Source organism: Calonectris borealis, chromosome 3, assembly GCF_964195595.1.
Source record: "Calonectris borealis chromosome 3, bCalBor7.hap1.2, whole genome shotgun sequence".
In the NCBI taxonomy this organism is placed as follows: domain Eukaryota; kingdom Metazoa; phylum Chordata; class Aves; order Procellariiformes; family Procellariidae; genus Calonectris; species Calonectris borealis.
In genome coordinates, this window is record NC_134314.1 from 3,167,124 (window position 1) to 3,183,749 (window position 16,626).

The 16,626-nt window shown below is 39.8% G+C and overlaps 1 protein-coding gene across 1 annotated transcript in view; it reads left to right on the forward strand.

Moving 5' to 3' along the window:
• The window catches only part of MSRA (methionine sulfoxide reductase A), a 297,534-nt gene that overhangs the window by 181,354 nt on the left and 99,554 nt on the right, over positions 1–16,626 (forward strand). The window contains exon 5 of the mRNA XM_075144833.1: positions 15,825–15,931. Coding sequence (XP_075000934.1) covers positions 15,825–15,931 — 107 coding nt within the window. The remainder of the gene's footprint in view (positions 1–15,824; positions 15,932–16,626) is intronic.

Here is a 16,626-nt window from a genome sequence, read left to right on the forward strand (position 1 = left end):
CAAAGACAAAAATGGCTATTGCAACTCCTACCTATATGAAAAGGGAAGCCTTAGTCAGGAGCGTGAAAGTTATTTTCTCTATGCAGTCAGTAAAATCTCAGAACGTTTTGTGTAGTTTGTGTGTTGACATACCAGGAATTACACAGAGATATTGCTGGGGATTTGAAGGAGGGACAGAAAAAGGATGTAGAGCCTAGAAAACTGTCCTGGTGCTGTGAATAAACATGTTCAACTAGTTGAAGAGACATAACACTACGACCAAGTAATCTTTACAGGTGCTTATGTGAGGAGCAGATACCTCACAGTGAGGTTGACAACCCAACCATTGATAAGCCATAACAAGTTCCAGTAGCTGGAAGCTGAAGTTTGAAAAGTTCCACCTTGGAATAAAATAGTTTCACAGCTCTCAGTGTAATTAAACGTTGGAGTCTTTTTTCATCACCATCGTTTCGAGTCTTTAAGATGAGATAATTTATCATTTCAAAAGAGGCGCTTGATTCAAGTCTTGAGCAGAAATTCTATGTCTGTGTGTCAAGTGTGGTGGCCTATACTGTTGATTTATGAGCCTCCCTTTTCAACTCCTTTCTTTATAGTTGTGTTCGGAGAAACTTGTCTGCACCATCCTTGAAATACTTGCAGCTCTGCATTAAGACAATGACCATCTTCAAATCATGCTTCAGGGCCTTCGTGATTTGCTCGTAGGGGTCAGGAAGAAGGTTTTCTCCCTATCCCACCAGTGGTTGGGTTTAGGTCTTTTTTTGTTCTTTTTCCTTTGGATTGTCAGAGATTGGCCACCACCAGAGGCTGGCTTCTTTGTAACGGGCTGGTTGTTTTGATATAGCAGAGAATCCTATTTCTAGCTAATTGGTTCATGTGTCTTGCTCACATGTTGGGATTCATCCTGATTGCCAGAGCTGGGAACTAATGGCCAGGACTATAGGTTTCTTCACCTTCCAGAGCAGTACGAGGAATGGATTTCTGCTGAAATAATCTGGGCTACTACCACCAAATCAGTCATCTGCCATGGCTGTAGTCTTGGCTGTGACAGCGGGCTCTGCGCACATACAATAGGTCAGTCTCTAAAGGACTTCAGTGCTTTAGGCTGACTGAGGTTCATATGCTGGACACAATGGTATGTGGATGAAGTGTGGTAGTTGTGATAAACATGTCAGATCAGATGAATTTACGATTCCTTCTGGCTTTAAAACAAAGTAAAATGATGACATTATGTCTTTATATTCACCTTGCATTCTCTCATAACAGAGGTTCAAAATAGTTCCAGCCTGTGCTTTCAAACGAAGGTTGGATGCTGGCAGATGTATGATTCATTCTTTGATTTCTGGCAACTGGGGAAACATCACCTAATTAGCCTGGGCACAGAGCCACGCTAATGTGCTGTATTCCTTCTGGGATGTGAGCTAATATCTCCACTTGACGCTGTGCTGTGTAGATACCCAAGTCATTCACAACTACCTCAGGCACCTATGTGGCACTGCAGTGCTTGGTGTAAACATACCTAAGCCTTTATCTAAGCTTGGCTCAGTAGAATTTCCAAATGGTTCTTCTGGAATAATTTGCCAAAAGTGAGAGCATCACTTTATCGACAGAAAAGATGGCAGTCTTCTCTGAAGACTTTGCATACCCTAGACTCGGACAGGTTGATTTACCTATGTATTTTTATGGTTGCTTAATGCTAATCTCCATTCAAGAACATTGCAAAGCTCATCACATCTCTACCACCTTTCTTGATTTGAGGAAAACCTAAACCACAAGGTCCCAATTTCAAGTTTCTTTGTTTTGTAAGGTAGGGATGGTATGCTTGTATAGCCTTTCAAGTTTGAGCAGTTAGCAGTAGAAGATCTTTAAGGTGGAATTGTTTCTTTGCGTTGATTTGTACCTACTCCCTGCTTTTAGTTTGCTACGGGAAATGGGGTTTTATGTAAAGATTCTGAAAGTGAGAGTTCTCTCTCTGACCTATGATATTTTTCTCCTTTCCTCACGTTCAGCTGTATGCACACGGTAAGTCTTATTTAGCCAGCCTTATGGGAATGCAGGACTCAGTCTGTCAAAGAGAAGTTTTTTACTAAGCAGATAATTAGGAAGATTTCTTATTCATGAAATTCAGCACACTCTTTGGATGAATCCAGTGTCTCATATAGCCAGCGAATGCTGGACTTCTTGAATATAGCGCTCACTCAAAGGTATAAAAGCTTTGTCTGTGGCACTGTCTTACCCTTTCTCCAGAATTTGGGTTAGCACCATTTAAACCCTCCTGCCCCCAGCAGAGCCAATGGACTTGTCTAATTGTTCTAATGTCATTAAACATCAAATATGTACATTCTGTTGTAGTTAAAGACCTTTCAAATATCAATCTAGATGGTACCAAGTTGCTAAAGAGTACAGACTGGCAGTCCTATCATTCATTATTGTATGAGTGTATTAATATTCAAAAGTTCCTGCTTTCCAAACAGTTGGACCTCCTGCCTTCAAGATGAGACTGACATCTCACTGGGATTCGAATTTTCTCTGGGAGGCAGCCTGGCTCTTGTTTTGTGAAGCTCTTGAGTCTGAGTATTATACAGAAGTCTATTGAAAAGCAAGAACCTTTGATCAAGTCAAACAGTCGATGAGTTGAAAGGGGTTCTCCCAGATGAGCATCTCCTAAGTGTGAGGACCTGATAAAGTCCTCCTTGACTATTAATTTAGGCTCTATTTTATAATTCATTACATTTGGGATACTGAAAAAGCAACAAACAAACCCCCAACTTCTGCCAAGTGACATATGGTTGTCATCTCTGTTCAGCCTCTAATGCACAGATCAGCATTCCTTCTCTCCTAGGAATGATCTTATCTATAAGAGGATTGCTCTGTATAGCTCTAGAAGTGCTTGAGGTGGTTGCTTCTTTCTCACTGATACAGAAAAAGAGAATGAATGTGATATGCTGAAAATATGGCAAAAGAATCTTATGGCTATTCACTTTGTACATAATCTTATTTTTCTAAAGTTTATAGAGGTGTAGGGCAGATTCTGTGTTGCCCCAGTTTTGCGCTATGAGGCCGTCCTCAGAGCCTTCCCGATTTTTAAGGTATAAGCCTGACCGTCTCCTTCAAATTGCACCCTGACGATGGTTCAGGCACCTCCATGCTGTGTGTCGAGAGGGATGTGGACTTTCAGACCTTAAGTTTGTCTGTGTTGTGCCTCAGCCTGTAGTTTCACGATTGCTGTAAGCTAATCTTTGACTTAACTGTTAGGGAAAAGGGCAATTTTCTTCTCTCTCCCTGACCGGTCTGCAGGATGCCACCTCTTTCTTTGTGTTGACTCTAGCAATCACAAAGTTCTCTGATTAAGCTGAAAATTATCCCTGCATGAATTTAAGGGTAATGTAATTTTCAGCCAGGACTTAAATTGCCAGGAGCATGACTGCTAGTGGGACCACCCTTCTGGCATTAGCTCTGTCCTATAGGGCGTGAGGCAATGGCGAAACCCGACTGTGCTTATGTTCAGGGAAGAAGATGTCGTATTTTATCTGATCAGAAAGTTTGGCCGCTCTTTGTGGGGTGTCAGAAACTATTTCTCCAAACCTTTGGAAAAAAATATCTGATACCAGAGGACCCTGTTTGTCATGGTGCAAATGTGATTCCTGTAAAGCGTATTACTGTTCATAATCATCCTGACCCGGTGCGTGCTTGAAGTCCTACACGTCTCAGAGATTTCAGCCCAGTCCAAGGCAATTTTAAAGAAAGACTCCTTGTTGCTTTCAATGGCTGTACAGAAGACAAGCGGAAGACAAACCAAATATTATTTCTTTTTAAAACACGTTTAGGGCAAATGAAAAATCCACTTGCCTCCTTTAGCTCTTTTCTCTCTTGAATACGATCCAAAACGGATGCTTGTTTTGGTAGTTCTGCTCCCCATATTTGTCAAGAGTACCTAATCCTTCCCAGCCCACAAAAAATAACTTGGGTACAACTACAGTTCTCTGGGGTGAGCCCCTATTGTACACAAATCCCATCCTTTTTCATTGCTGCTTCTGGCTTTCTGTTGGGATTTTTGAATTAGTGGAAGGAGCTGAGAGGAAGCCAGGACTCCATGGTTTTGGCCGCCCTCTGACGACGGGGTGAAGGGCAAAGGCACCCATGGCCACCGCTGCCCGGGAGCTTCTGGAAATTTTCTTCTAGCCTTATTGATTCTTTGAGTGTGAATATACAAAGAACCAAAGTAAGTAATCTCAGTCTTCCTTTCTGTCATGAAGAAGTCCTTATCTTGCCTGTGTTTGTACAGGAAATGTAAGCAGAACTGATATTTTTCCAGCAGTTGAGGACCATCTGTACGACAACAAACTCATCACCTGCCAGATTCATTCAGAACATCTCTTAGTCCATATGTCTTATGTATCCACGATAAAGAAGAGATGTATGAGACGTTTCTCCTCCCTGTGACCTCCCAAACAGTTTGGTGTTTAGCCTTAGTGCTGATACAGGAATTCTCCAGATTAATATCTGTTTTTCATTGTGCTGACCCATTTTAGTTGCAGAGGTTATATTTATTTCTCACCAGTTTTGAAGGACTGTACTTTTTTTAGACATTGCATAAGGAATCTGTCATCTGCAAATAATTAAAATTAGACACTAGAAATGACATTGTATTGCTAATGAGCAGATGTGTCTACTTATACCAGTGGAAGAACAGCTGTACACATAAAAAACGCTACAGCGACCCTAAACCAGCATTATGTATTCTGCTACTTCTGCTAAACTTCATTTAGAGATTAAAGTGGAGAAAGTAATCTCTCCATGTAAAATATAACCATTTTTGATTTTTTTCTTTACATTTCTGTAACTCTCTTCCCTTTATAATTTGAATGAAATTTGCAAGTCTCAGATTAAAGCACAGAGCACCTTTGTCTTGTATTTCAAATGTTATTAAGAGTCGTGATGGTTTCAGCATTATTACAAGGTGTAACAAAAAACAGTAGAAATACGAAATCTATTGTCACCAGACATATTAAATATATTCAAAATAGAATTACCGACCCCTCAGGGAGCCTTTCTTGGTCCAATACTCTTCAATATTTTCATTAATGACTTGGAGGATATAGTGGAGAGGATGCTAATTAAATCTGTGGTAAAGACATTGCTAGGAGGCTTTTGGAGGAAACGAATAAAACACAGCTCTGTGTTGATAAATTAAAAAAGCCATGGAAATCGATATGCTGAGACACAATAAAGATAAATGTATATTGGTTCATGCAGGACTGAATACTCAACAACAGAAATATGCACTGAGTTGTTTGATAGGAGACAGTGTCTTCTATTGCCGTCAGGTTCTTCTAATTCCTGCTCTCGCCAATGAAATCTTGATGGTGGAACATGGTTTACTGATGTCTAGCCATCCCACCAGCGACAAATTTAGTGATCCCTTGCCCTTAATCATCTCATAAATACCTGTGGTCTATACTTTTTGCAAAGTAGCAAAGAGAGTCTTTGCCAGTGGTGCTAACCAATATTGCATTTTGAGAATGCAACTTCATTTCTTTCATGAACTGAAATGCTTAATGTTATGTTGTTCCCATTCTTTGTCCTTTCTCTAGAACTAAATATGCATTAAAAATAAATACGTATTATTAGGCTGCTTTGCGTCCCCAGGAATTTTAGCTGTCATGACCTAATTTGCATATTAGACTCTTTTTATCCATATAAATTAGAATAGACTTTTTCTGACCTATATTTCCAGTTTAGAAGATGTTGTTTTTCCATATCACAGTGGGAAGCTGAGATTTGACTCTGCATCTTTTTTAATGAAGGGGATTATTAGCCGGTTGCTGAGATGGCTGAATAGTTTGCATTATGAAGTGAGTGGTGCTGAATCAATTCTGGCTCAAGGGCAAAAGTCCTTCTGGGCTCTGATTTCTTCTTACTTTTAAACTACTTTTAGCCTATTTATTTTATATGTGACAATGTTGCGTTAACCAGTTCTCCAGAGTTACTAAAAATTAACTTTATCTTTCAGTATTGCTACAGTCAGGAATAAAACGGTTCCTTGAAGATGAGAAAAGCCATGGCATCAGTCTTTTGTGCCATTGAAGATGTGACTTTAATGCTGTGGGAAACATGAACCCACCGCTTACCTGAAGTAAGGGTAGATTTAGGCTAGGTATGAGGAGAAATTGTTTACGATGAGGCTTAGCACTGGCACAGGTTGCCCAGAGAGGTGGTAGATGCCCCATCCCTGGGAACATCAAGGGGTTGGACTAGGTGACCTCTTAAACCCAAACTATTCTATGATTCCATGATTCCTTTTGTTCATAATGCCTGTATCTGCTATGAACAACTTTGGAAAATGTTTTTGTTCTATTACAGTCTTCCTCAGGATCATTTCTGGGTTATTTTGTAATTATAGCATAGCTATGTTTGTAATTGAGGAGAGGAAGAGAAGGGATGAGGAACGGAATCTTCATTTTAGTTCAGGCTTGTTGATTTGTAACTTCTGAAGCAAAATCTGGACTGCTCAATGCTTAGGACTGTCTTCAGTAGCTTTCAAATATCCGTGAAGTCAATGGGTATGTGGTGTGAATAACAGCATCTAGATTTTCATGCGTGTTTATAGAATTAGAAAAGAGAAACCTTAGAAGGTCTTTTTCTGTCTCTTTTTTTGATGAACTGTTCCTAATCTTATACAAGGAAAGCAATAGACAAAGTCAAAATAAAGTAATACCAAACATTCTTTTCATCTTCAAATAACCCACTAGTGGATTTACTGTACTTGGGTCTAGAAATCTGAGGCACTGAAGCATGGCATCATTAATCATAGTTTATGGTGATTATTAGTAGGCTTTTAATCTTTGTTTTCATGTATAATTAGGTACAAGAGGTCAAAGCTGACTCTCTTCTAAGCAACAATATTTTCAGTGAATGACTGTTTTTCTCTGCCTGCAATTTTCTCTCGCATATTTATAAGAGCATACTTGTCTATGTTTTGAGAGAGCAGTGTCCCACGAGTTTATCTGCTGATAAAAGCAAATGACAACACCGTTACTTTTATTATCACTAATTATTTTTATTACTATTGCAGTAACACCTGGTGGATCATAGTAGGTTTCGATTCATAGTGCTAACACATGCCTAAATTTAGGCAAGACACTAGTGAGGAACAGATAAATGAAGAGAAAAGGAACTCTTTTTTCAAATCAAGCCTTCATTCAGACTTTCTAGTTTTGTAAAATATTTGAACTATCTTGAGAAGCAGTGTGATGCATTTTATAACTATTGAATAATAATGCTAATAAAAAGCAAAGAGAATTGGTCAGAGATAGAGCCTAGTCTGGTATATTACCACTCCTTCTTGAGGACAGCCTGTCATTTCCACTAATGGACAAAAGGGAGACCTGTTAACTCTTCATGGCCCAAACCTGATAATGTTGGAGGCCTGCATAAAGTCCCTGGTATACCATACGGGAATGTCTCTGTGAACAACTAAGGGGAAAGCAATAGTTATTGACCTACATGAAATACATGTGATATTTGTGTTTCTCCTTTCCTGGAAAAAACCCCTAGCATACGGACAAGCACAAGATAAAAGTTGGAAGCAGAAAAAAATGGTGGGTATTTTGCTGGATTGAACTTAAAACTTACCTTTGCAGAGTTATGCATTCTGAAAGTTGTCCCTTTATTTCATATCGGATATAAATCAGGCTGCCAAAACTTTAGAGACCAATGCCCAGGAAATGGGTTTGGAGAATGCAGAGGGGCAGGAGAGATTTATTCCAGATGGGAAAAGAAGGAGGTGAAGAATGTCCTGAGAGCATTTCTCTTGGCAGCTTCTAATTCTTGGATGACTTTTCCCAGCAGATGGTAGGGTGGGCCATACTAATTTAGTATGGTGTGATGATGATATGTGAATCACAGAATGGTTTGGGTTGGGAGGGACCTTCAAAGATCATCTAGTCCAATCCCTCTGCCCTGGGCGGGGACATCTTTCACTAGATCACATTGCTCAAAGTCCCGTCCAAACTGACCTTCAACGCTTCCAGGGATGGGGCATCCACAACTTGTCTGGGCAACCTCTTCCAGTGTCTCACCACACTCTTCTAAAGAATTTTTTCCTTATGTCCAATCTAGAATAGAATGGAATGGAATGGAATGGAATGGAATGGAATAGAATAGAATAGAATAGAATAGTTCAGTTGGGAGGAACCTACAATGATCATCTAATCCAACTGCCTGACCACTCCAGGGCTGACCAAAAGTTGAAGCATATTATTAAGGGCATTGTCCAATGTGGTCATATTGTGATGGCTTTTGGTATTGCAATGCTGTTAAAGCTTTTGGACAGAGTGTCATTAGGGTCTACAGATAGTGATGGACTACTCTTTATGTCACTGTACTAACTGCACTCCTACCCAGTGAGTTGGGATGGGAAATTGCATAAGAGATGAGGAAGCTGTAGAAGGCCTGGCAGGGAAATTTGTTTCATTACAGGGTGGTGCTGAGACTATTTCCGTTTAACCCAAGGACCTCTTCTCTTGGCTGTTCCTCCCCTTGTCTCACAAACCCATTTGCATGCCTTCTGCATCTCAGTTCTTCTCTGGATTTTGCTAGCATAGGTCAGAGTGGCATAGGTCAGAATCAAGCCTGGCCACACCAAGAGAGGGACATTACTGCTGTGGCAAGTTCCCCAAAATCAAAGCTTTATAAAGCTGCTCTTTTTCACTGTTATTTTAGTTATTTAGTTTTATTGTAGCAGCATATTGGCCATTAATGAAGAATCTGTTGTCTGAAAAACTCTCTATTCAAAGAGCTATTGTTATTTCATACAGTGAGTGTTTTATTGACCGTCATCAACAAGCTTATTTACACCAGCACTGGAAATCTTAAGGAAGTAAGTATTTTGTAATGTCTTTGTCGTTGGAGATATTCAGAACTGGACTGGACAACGCCCTGGACAACCTGCCGTAGCTGACACTATTTTGAGCAGGGGTGTCGGACTAGAGACCTCCACAAGTCCCTTCCAACCTTAGCAAATCTGTGATTCTGTTTTAGCCTCAAAGCTACACCAGAAAACCTGTAAAGTGGTGATTTGATGAAGGTTAAAGACCAGGCATTTTTGCAGCTGACATAAATTGTTAAAAACATTGCTGTAGCCATGATGTTCTAAGTATATGTGCAAGTCAGATTTTATAGAGAAAGCTAGTATTTTCTGTCTTGATCCCAAAGCAAATGGGGAAGACCAAAGTTTCCAAGACAGTTTCCTCCTTGGTACTGTAAACCACGTATGTTGAAAGCTTTGTAAACCTTTTGGTCTATTGACAGTATAAAAGTTTTCTTTAATATGTACAAGCTCATAAATGTATTGTAACCTTCTGAAGAAACTCTTTTATATTTCATTTATCCTTCCTGCACCCCAGCACCTTGAAAATCATCAGGAACTCTCAATCCACAGCACTGTAACTAACTTCTTTTCTATTAACATTTTTCTCCTTTAATCATATGCTATAAAGAGTTTTACTTTCCCTTGGCTACTTTTAAGCTGTATAGATGTAATCATTACAGTGAGTGATGACATCAAGCCAGGGTGACATGGTGCAATTGATTTTTACTAAATAATTATATGATGAGCTGGAAGAAGGAGTTTTATTAGTCTTAACTCAGCAAGGATTGATTGGGGAAAAGAAAATGACCAATCAGTATATCAGGTTTCTGCGGGTATAAGAAAATAAGTGACAGCTGCAGAAAAGTCTATAAATCACAGAAAAAATTATGATAAAAATAAGAGCTATGAACTGCCCTTTAAAATTTCACTGGGTGGCACAGAAGAGTCTTACAGACCTTAGTAATTTATCTCCATTATGCTTGGGATCCTCTGAGAATAGCAAGGTTGACGAATGATGCCATTACATTTTTTTATTATTTTTAAATGGAGAGAAGATAAGGAGTGTTGTATAAGTATTACTTTCAAGTCATTAGAGGGTTGAGTCTTCAAAAGAAATCCCTGATTTAGCCAATAAAAAAATAAATTATATTTTGCTTTAGCCTTCTGTAGGTAATATATTCAAGAATCACCATTTTGAAACAAATCTGCTTGTTTGCAGTTAATTCTCCATTTCTAAAGCAAAAAAAAAGAAAGTATACTACTGGGAAATATGTGTTTTTATTAATGCTGTGGATATTCCTATTTCTTATTGACCTCAAGATGCTCTAGAGTTAGATGGGAAGGACAATGACCTACCTAAGATGCTATTGTGGTTTAACCTCAATCAGCAACCAAGCACCACGCAGCCGCTTGCTCACCCTCCCCCCTGGTGGGATGGGGGACAGAATTGGAAGAGCAAAAGTAGGAAAACGCATGGGTTGAAATAAGAACAGTTTAATAATTGAAATAAAATAAATATTAAGAATAATAATAATAATAAAAATTGTAATGAAAAGGAAAACAACAAGGGGGAGAGAGAGAGAGGAACAAAACCCAGGAAAAACAAGTGATGCAACTGCTCAGCACCCACTGACCGATGCCCAACCACTCCCCAAGCAGCGATCGCTGCCCCCCAGCCAACTCCCCCCAATTTATATACTGAGCATGACGTCATATGGTATGGAATATCCCTTTGGCCAGTTTGGGTCAGCTGTCCTGGCTGTGCTCCCTCCCAGCTTCTTGTGCCCCTCCTCACTGGCAGAGCATGGGAAGCTGAAAAGTCCTTGACTAGTGTAAACAATACCTAGCAACAACCAAAACATCAGTGTGTCATCAACATTATTCTCACACTACATCCAAAACACAGCACTATACCAGTTAATAGGAGGAAAATTAACAGCCGAAACCAGGACGGATGCATCTCAACAGAAACTCAAACTGTAGCGTAACAGCAGTGTAACTGCTTTAAAGGGGCAACTCTTTGCTCCAGCCGAGAAGACACTGTAGTTTTGACAAGGTATATTAACTATGAAGGAAAAAGCATTGACCAGCTGAATAGAAGCTGGGATGATTTCATGTATTCTGATCATCCAAATCAAAGGAGAGCTAGTATTTACTACTTTGATGCCACAGAATGTGGGGGAGACCAAAGCTAAGTCATTCCTACCCAGGTGCATCAGAAGATATCGAAGTGTTGGTAAGAGGGCTTTTTAGAGCCATTTCTTTGACTGTTACCTATGTTTTGGCAAATAATGGTTTTTCCAGTGGCAATGTGTTTGTATTGCATGGCAATCTCAACCTGGGAATCATTCTTTTTGCAAGATCTGGGAGACCATCACAGCTCCCTGTCCTTTCCATCTACCATCCTGTGGCCACAAATTTCTGCTTCATGTAAGTCAGAGCAAGCGCTCAGCTCTTGAGGGCATTTTTTGATTAATTGGTGTTCTGGTCTCTGCTGGCACAGTGAGGAAATTTTATGTTCTCTAGAGTGGTCCAGGCTGAGAACCACTGAGGTGCTTTGGTCAGCCAAAGTTAAATTCCTGAATATGATCCATGCTCAAGACCTAAAACATATTTAGAGCTCCAAATGCCCTCATTCTCACTGGTTCTCCAGAGACAAGAGCTTTCACGGACTGGCCAGTGCTTACATAGGCACTGTGCTTTGGGCTTATATTCTTTGGCACCATGCAGCTGTGTCTAAAACCACGTATTTTTGTATCTTGCCAGAGAGGTGCAAATTCTGTGCTTTTCTATCAGTTCTAAAATCACCCTCTCTATCTAAACATCTCTTTGATGAGAGATTTTAAGGCTGTTCTCAGCATGGCAGCCGATTTTCTTTGTCTTTGGCTTGTTGTCTCAGCAGAACATTTTATCGGAGTCTAATGTGCATCCAGTGTAGCTAGAATCAATGGCAGCAATGTTGACAATCCCTTGTAAGAATGGCTTTTGATTTAGCAGTACGTAGTATCTTCCAATATGTATAGCATCTTTATTAAATTAATTATTTGTATTTTCTCATTCTTATCTGAAGCCTACACGTGTATAACTGTGGTGTTATGTTAATAGAGAGAGACAGGATGTCATGACAGACAAAATAAGAAAGACGTTTCAGAAAAGGAAGGAAAGTTAACTACAGATGACATTGTGGAATTTTTAGATAGCCAAGCAGAGATCATTTTTTATTTAGTAGACTTTCTTTCAGACAAAGACAAGATTGTTAACCTCCATCATCCTACCACAGTTGTTTATTAAATTAAATTTCTTGCCTTGTTTGCTACTCATTGAGTTAGTGAATCTCAACAAGTAAGACTTGCCAGAGGGTTTTAAAAAATCAGTGATGGACCCTTGAGAAGTAAGTTTGCACATGTGAAGTACATTACAAATAACAACAGCAACAGTAGCAATTGATTATGTCTATATGTCTATGGAATTTATTTTGTTTTAGTATCTCGTAGTCTTTGTGGCTTAGTCAGACAACATATCAGCTACTTATTGCGGGAGATTTAGGTACAAGTTGATTTAAGAAACAAGTAAAAATAAATGACATTTTAGCTTAGATGATTGATCACATTAAAGCTACACTTTAGGGTAATACTTACAATACCTGTTCAGTCGTCTTCATGGCTAGTGGATGGTTTAACAGTGCAAGCCAACCCTTGAGCACTCGGAGAGGCCGTTATTATCACACAGCCTGACCTCCTCCTTAGCTTTAACTCTATAATTTCATCACTGACCTTGTACAGCTCTTTGAGCTTTGGTATACCTTTGGGCAAAATGTATCTCCTTGATGTGAAGACCTCATGAAAGGGATGTGGCTTTAGGTGCATTGCTCCAGTGAGAAATGTGCTTCGCTATTTGAATGTCGCCTTACTTCTCATCTGGATTTCGTATACTTTGGCTTTCAATTGCTCTAACTAGTTAAACAACTTTGGCAAGACTGAAGAGCCTTATTCTCAGGTTATTTCTCTATATATGTATTTGTAAATCAGAGTCAGTTAGTTCTCGTCTTAACCTTCTCTTCAATAAATTAATTAAGCTGACCATTTCCCTATTACTATGTAACGGTTGCACTCGTGTATATTAAATAACCTTGTTTATCTTCTCACTCAGAGCACCGTCCACATGAGCTCATGCTAAACTCATACTCTTGAAATGCATGCTAGAAACCGGCATACCATGTAGTGATCCTCCATTTATAGAGATTTTTGTAATCTGCTCCCTAGTCGGTTGTTAAGTAGTTTGTTAAGCAATAAATAGATTTGTAGAATGCTAATGCTTAAGCTCAAACATCAATCAGCATTAACATATCCTGGCAAAACTAATGCTTTACTGGTCTGTATTCATTTTATTCCTAACTATTCAGTAGCACTGGCTTTACAAGAGCTCCCTACCACCCTAAAATAACTTGCAAAGAAATGAGCAAAATATTGCAGACCACACCGTTAAGTATTGATGAAGAACGTAGTTGTTGTTCTTATTTGTAGTAGTGTAACATTTTAGCAGTTAAAAAGTAACCCAAATAATCAGAAAACTCCGTAACATTTTTCGGAATCACATTCACTCATGTATACTGTTGGTCACTGAATGGACTTTTTGTCCAAATGCATCTTTGAAAACATTTCTGCATCTTTTAGTTCATAAATATTTCAGCCAGATTTCATTTGTTTATTGTGCTATCCTTGAAACCGTTTTTCTGTTTCCTTGGAAAGTACAAGAAGGCTAAAAGTTATCATCTTTTAATGAGTAGTATTATGTTGATAGCATCTTTTCCCCCCAGTATCACAGGCTCTTTCTCTACCCTCTGCCCTTTGCTGGGGGGGTATCAGAACCTACAGTTTTTCTCTGTTTCATCTCCATAGTCCTGAGAGTTGATGGTAATCTTCAAAGGGGCTTCTGTAGCCTAGTGGCAGTCAAAAGGCAAATCCTCATGATTTCCAATTTGTCTTGGGTTGCAGTCACTCCAGCTTTTTCACTCACCCAAGTTCACATAAAACACCAGACAAACTCAAAATTAATGCATTTTATTACAGCAAACCAAAAAGTTCTCTTCTAGAATGCAAAACTGGGAACAAGGTTACGAAAGACAGAAACTGCAAAACGGCAGATCATTCTTAATGCCAAAGCTCCTCTCCAAGGCTGTTGTTTGACTTTATGGAATGATCCACAGCAAACCTGGCCTGGGGGAATGGGAATGGATAGCGCTGAAAGGCAGCAATGCCTTTGGCCAGCGTGGCTGCCTAGGGCTGCATAATGCCAAACCATACCTGGGCTAGTCACCTAAGGGGATAGTAAACTTCCCTCTGCTTTGGCCCATTATTTTATAGCTTCATAGGTAGAATCCATCTCATATTTGGGAAATTCATACATGAGCACATCATACAACTAGTCTTTTGAAGGGATTACATATATCAGCAGTACAGGGGCTAATCCTTGTACCAAAATTACTCATTTATGATATAATTTCAAGGAGATACTGAGTATGTATAGCTAGGGTTTTGTTTTCCCAATGTTAAATATAAACAGTATTATATACTTTTGCCGTTCATATTATCCACATGTAGGTTGCAAATAGAATTTAGTAGAGATTACATATATACCTTTGTTTTTTCTACTTCTCCCAAACTCCCAAACTCCCTGTCCTGGTTTTGGCTGGGATGGAGTTGATTTTCTTCCTATTAACTGGTATAGTGCTGTGTTTTGGATGTAGTGTGAGAATAATGTTGATGACACACTGATGTTTTGGTTGTTGCTAGGTATTGTTTACACTAGTCAAGGACTTTTCATCTTCCCATGCCCTGCCAGATGTGCAGGGGGCTGGGAGGGAGCGCGGCCAGGACGGCTGGCCCAGCTGGCCAATGGGCTATTCCATACCATATGACGTCATGCTCAGCATATAAGGCTGGGTGAAGAAGAAGGGGGGGGGGCGTTCGGAGTGATGGCGTTTGTCTTCCCAAGTAACCGTTACGCGTGATGGAGCCCTGCTTTCCTGGTGATGGCTGATACCTGCCTGCTGATGGGAAGTGGTGAATGAATTCCTTGTTTTGCTTTGCTTGCGTGCGCGGCTTTTGCTTTCCCTATTAAACTGTCTTTATCTCAACCCACGAGTTTTTCTCACTTTTACCCTTCTGATTCTCTCCCCCATCCCACCCGGCAGGGGGGGTGAGCGAGCGGCTGCGTGGTATTTGGCTGCTGCCAGGTTAAACCACGACACTCCCAAACAAGGGTTGCTATTCCTAAGCATTACTCACTCTATAACGGTACTATAGCAGCCAGACTTTCTCCAAACCTTCTCCTTAGCATACTTCTCTATCAGAGTCTTCTTTGGAGCTTAGATTTGAGAGCTTCATAAGAGTCATTCCTCCTCTCCATGGTGGTGATGATGGTAGGAATTGATAACTTCAGAGTTAACACAGCCACACATGCATACTAGTCTTTTAGCAAGATCATTGCTTTGTGAATAGAGGAGAATAGCTAGTTACTTCCAAGGGTCTTTTGAACATTTCTCCCATTAAGATGTACTCCTCCAGCACAAGAAAATTTTTAAGCACTTGGTAAAATAAACTTTTTTTTGTAGCCATTTGCATGGTTCGAAATAAATATTTTAAGAGTACCTTGATTACAGTAACTGCAGCTTGATTATTTAAGGTTTTACATCTGTATTTGACAACTGTGTGATGTACCAAAACGTAAAATGCTCACATTTCATTTGCATGTCATTTAAAAGGAGATATCAGAGTTGAATCTCTTGGGGACTGTTTAACCAAAAAAAGACTTGGACTTCCTAAAAATACCTACTGAATATGCACGTAACAGACCGTGCTAATCCAGGACTATGGGACGTCCTAAATTTATGCCTGCAGCCCGGTCAGGTCGGGAGGATGATCCTCATGGTGTGCTGTGTTTTCTCCCTCCCCAGGAATGCGGCAAGGTAATGACTTCGGCACACAGTATCGCTCAGCCATCTACACGTTTTCTCAGGAACAGATGGAAGCTGCCTTGAGATCTAAGGAAGAATATCAAAAGGTAACATTGGGCAGGGCGTGGAAATGCTTCACGTATAAGCAGAGGTCAAAGACGTTACCAATTAGCACAAAATCACTTCTTGTGCTGTGCATTGTCTCCGTGTTGCTATTGGAGCTCCTCATTCCATCACATTTGCTTTAAATCCCAACTTGTGTGAAATGGTTTTTTTTGTATGTGAGTCATTTTATAACTATGCAGAAAGAAAAGTAGTTATTTGTGCAGAGATAGTTTTAATCTCTTCTAGCGTTTTCCTTTTATGTGGCTGCAGCAGAGCAAAAGTCTGTGATCTTAAAGCTATTCAAGTGTATCTGGACCCCATACTCTGAAGGTTGTAGCCAAAATCTCAGACCTAGAAGTTCTTGAACACTGGGGGAGGGTCCTAATCAATATTTGAGCTTGGTAACTCAGGATCACCCACCTGCTGCTTATAAGATGCTTCTATCAAGCCATTCCATAAATGTCTTTGATTAAATGTGACAGCCCGTGACTTAGTAAGACTATTTGTTTTGACCCTAGGATTTGTGTGAGAGAAGATCGACCATTTCCCTTTCTATACACTGTCCTATTTTTCAGTGAAGATGGATTCTGTCTTTTCCCAGCCACATAAGCTATTATTTAACTTTAAAGGCAGAGGGATTAGTGTCCTGTAGTGTTGCTGCATTGTAATTGCTGTCTGATCTGCCTAGTGGTCTTGA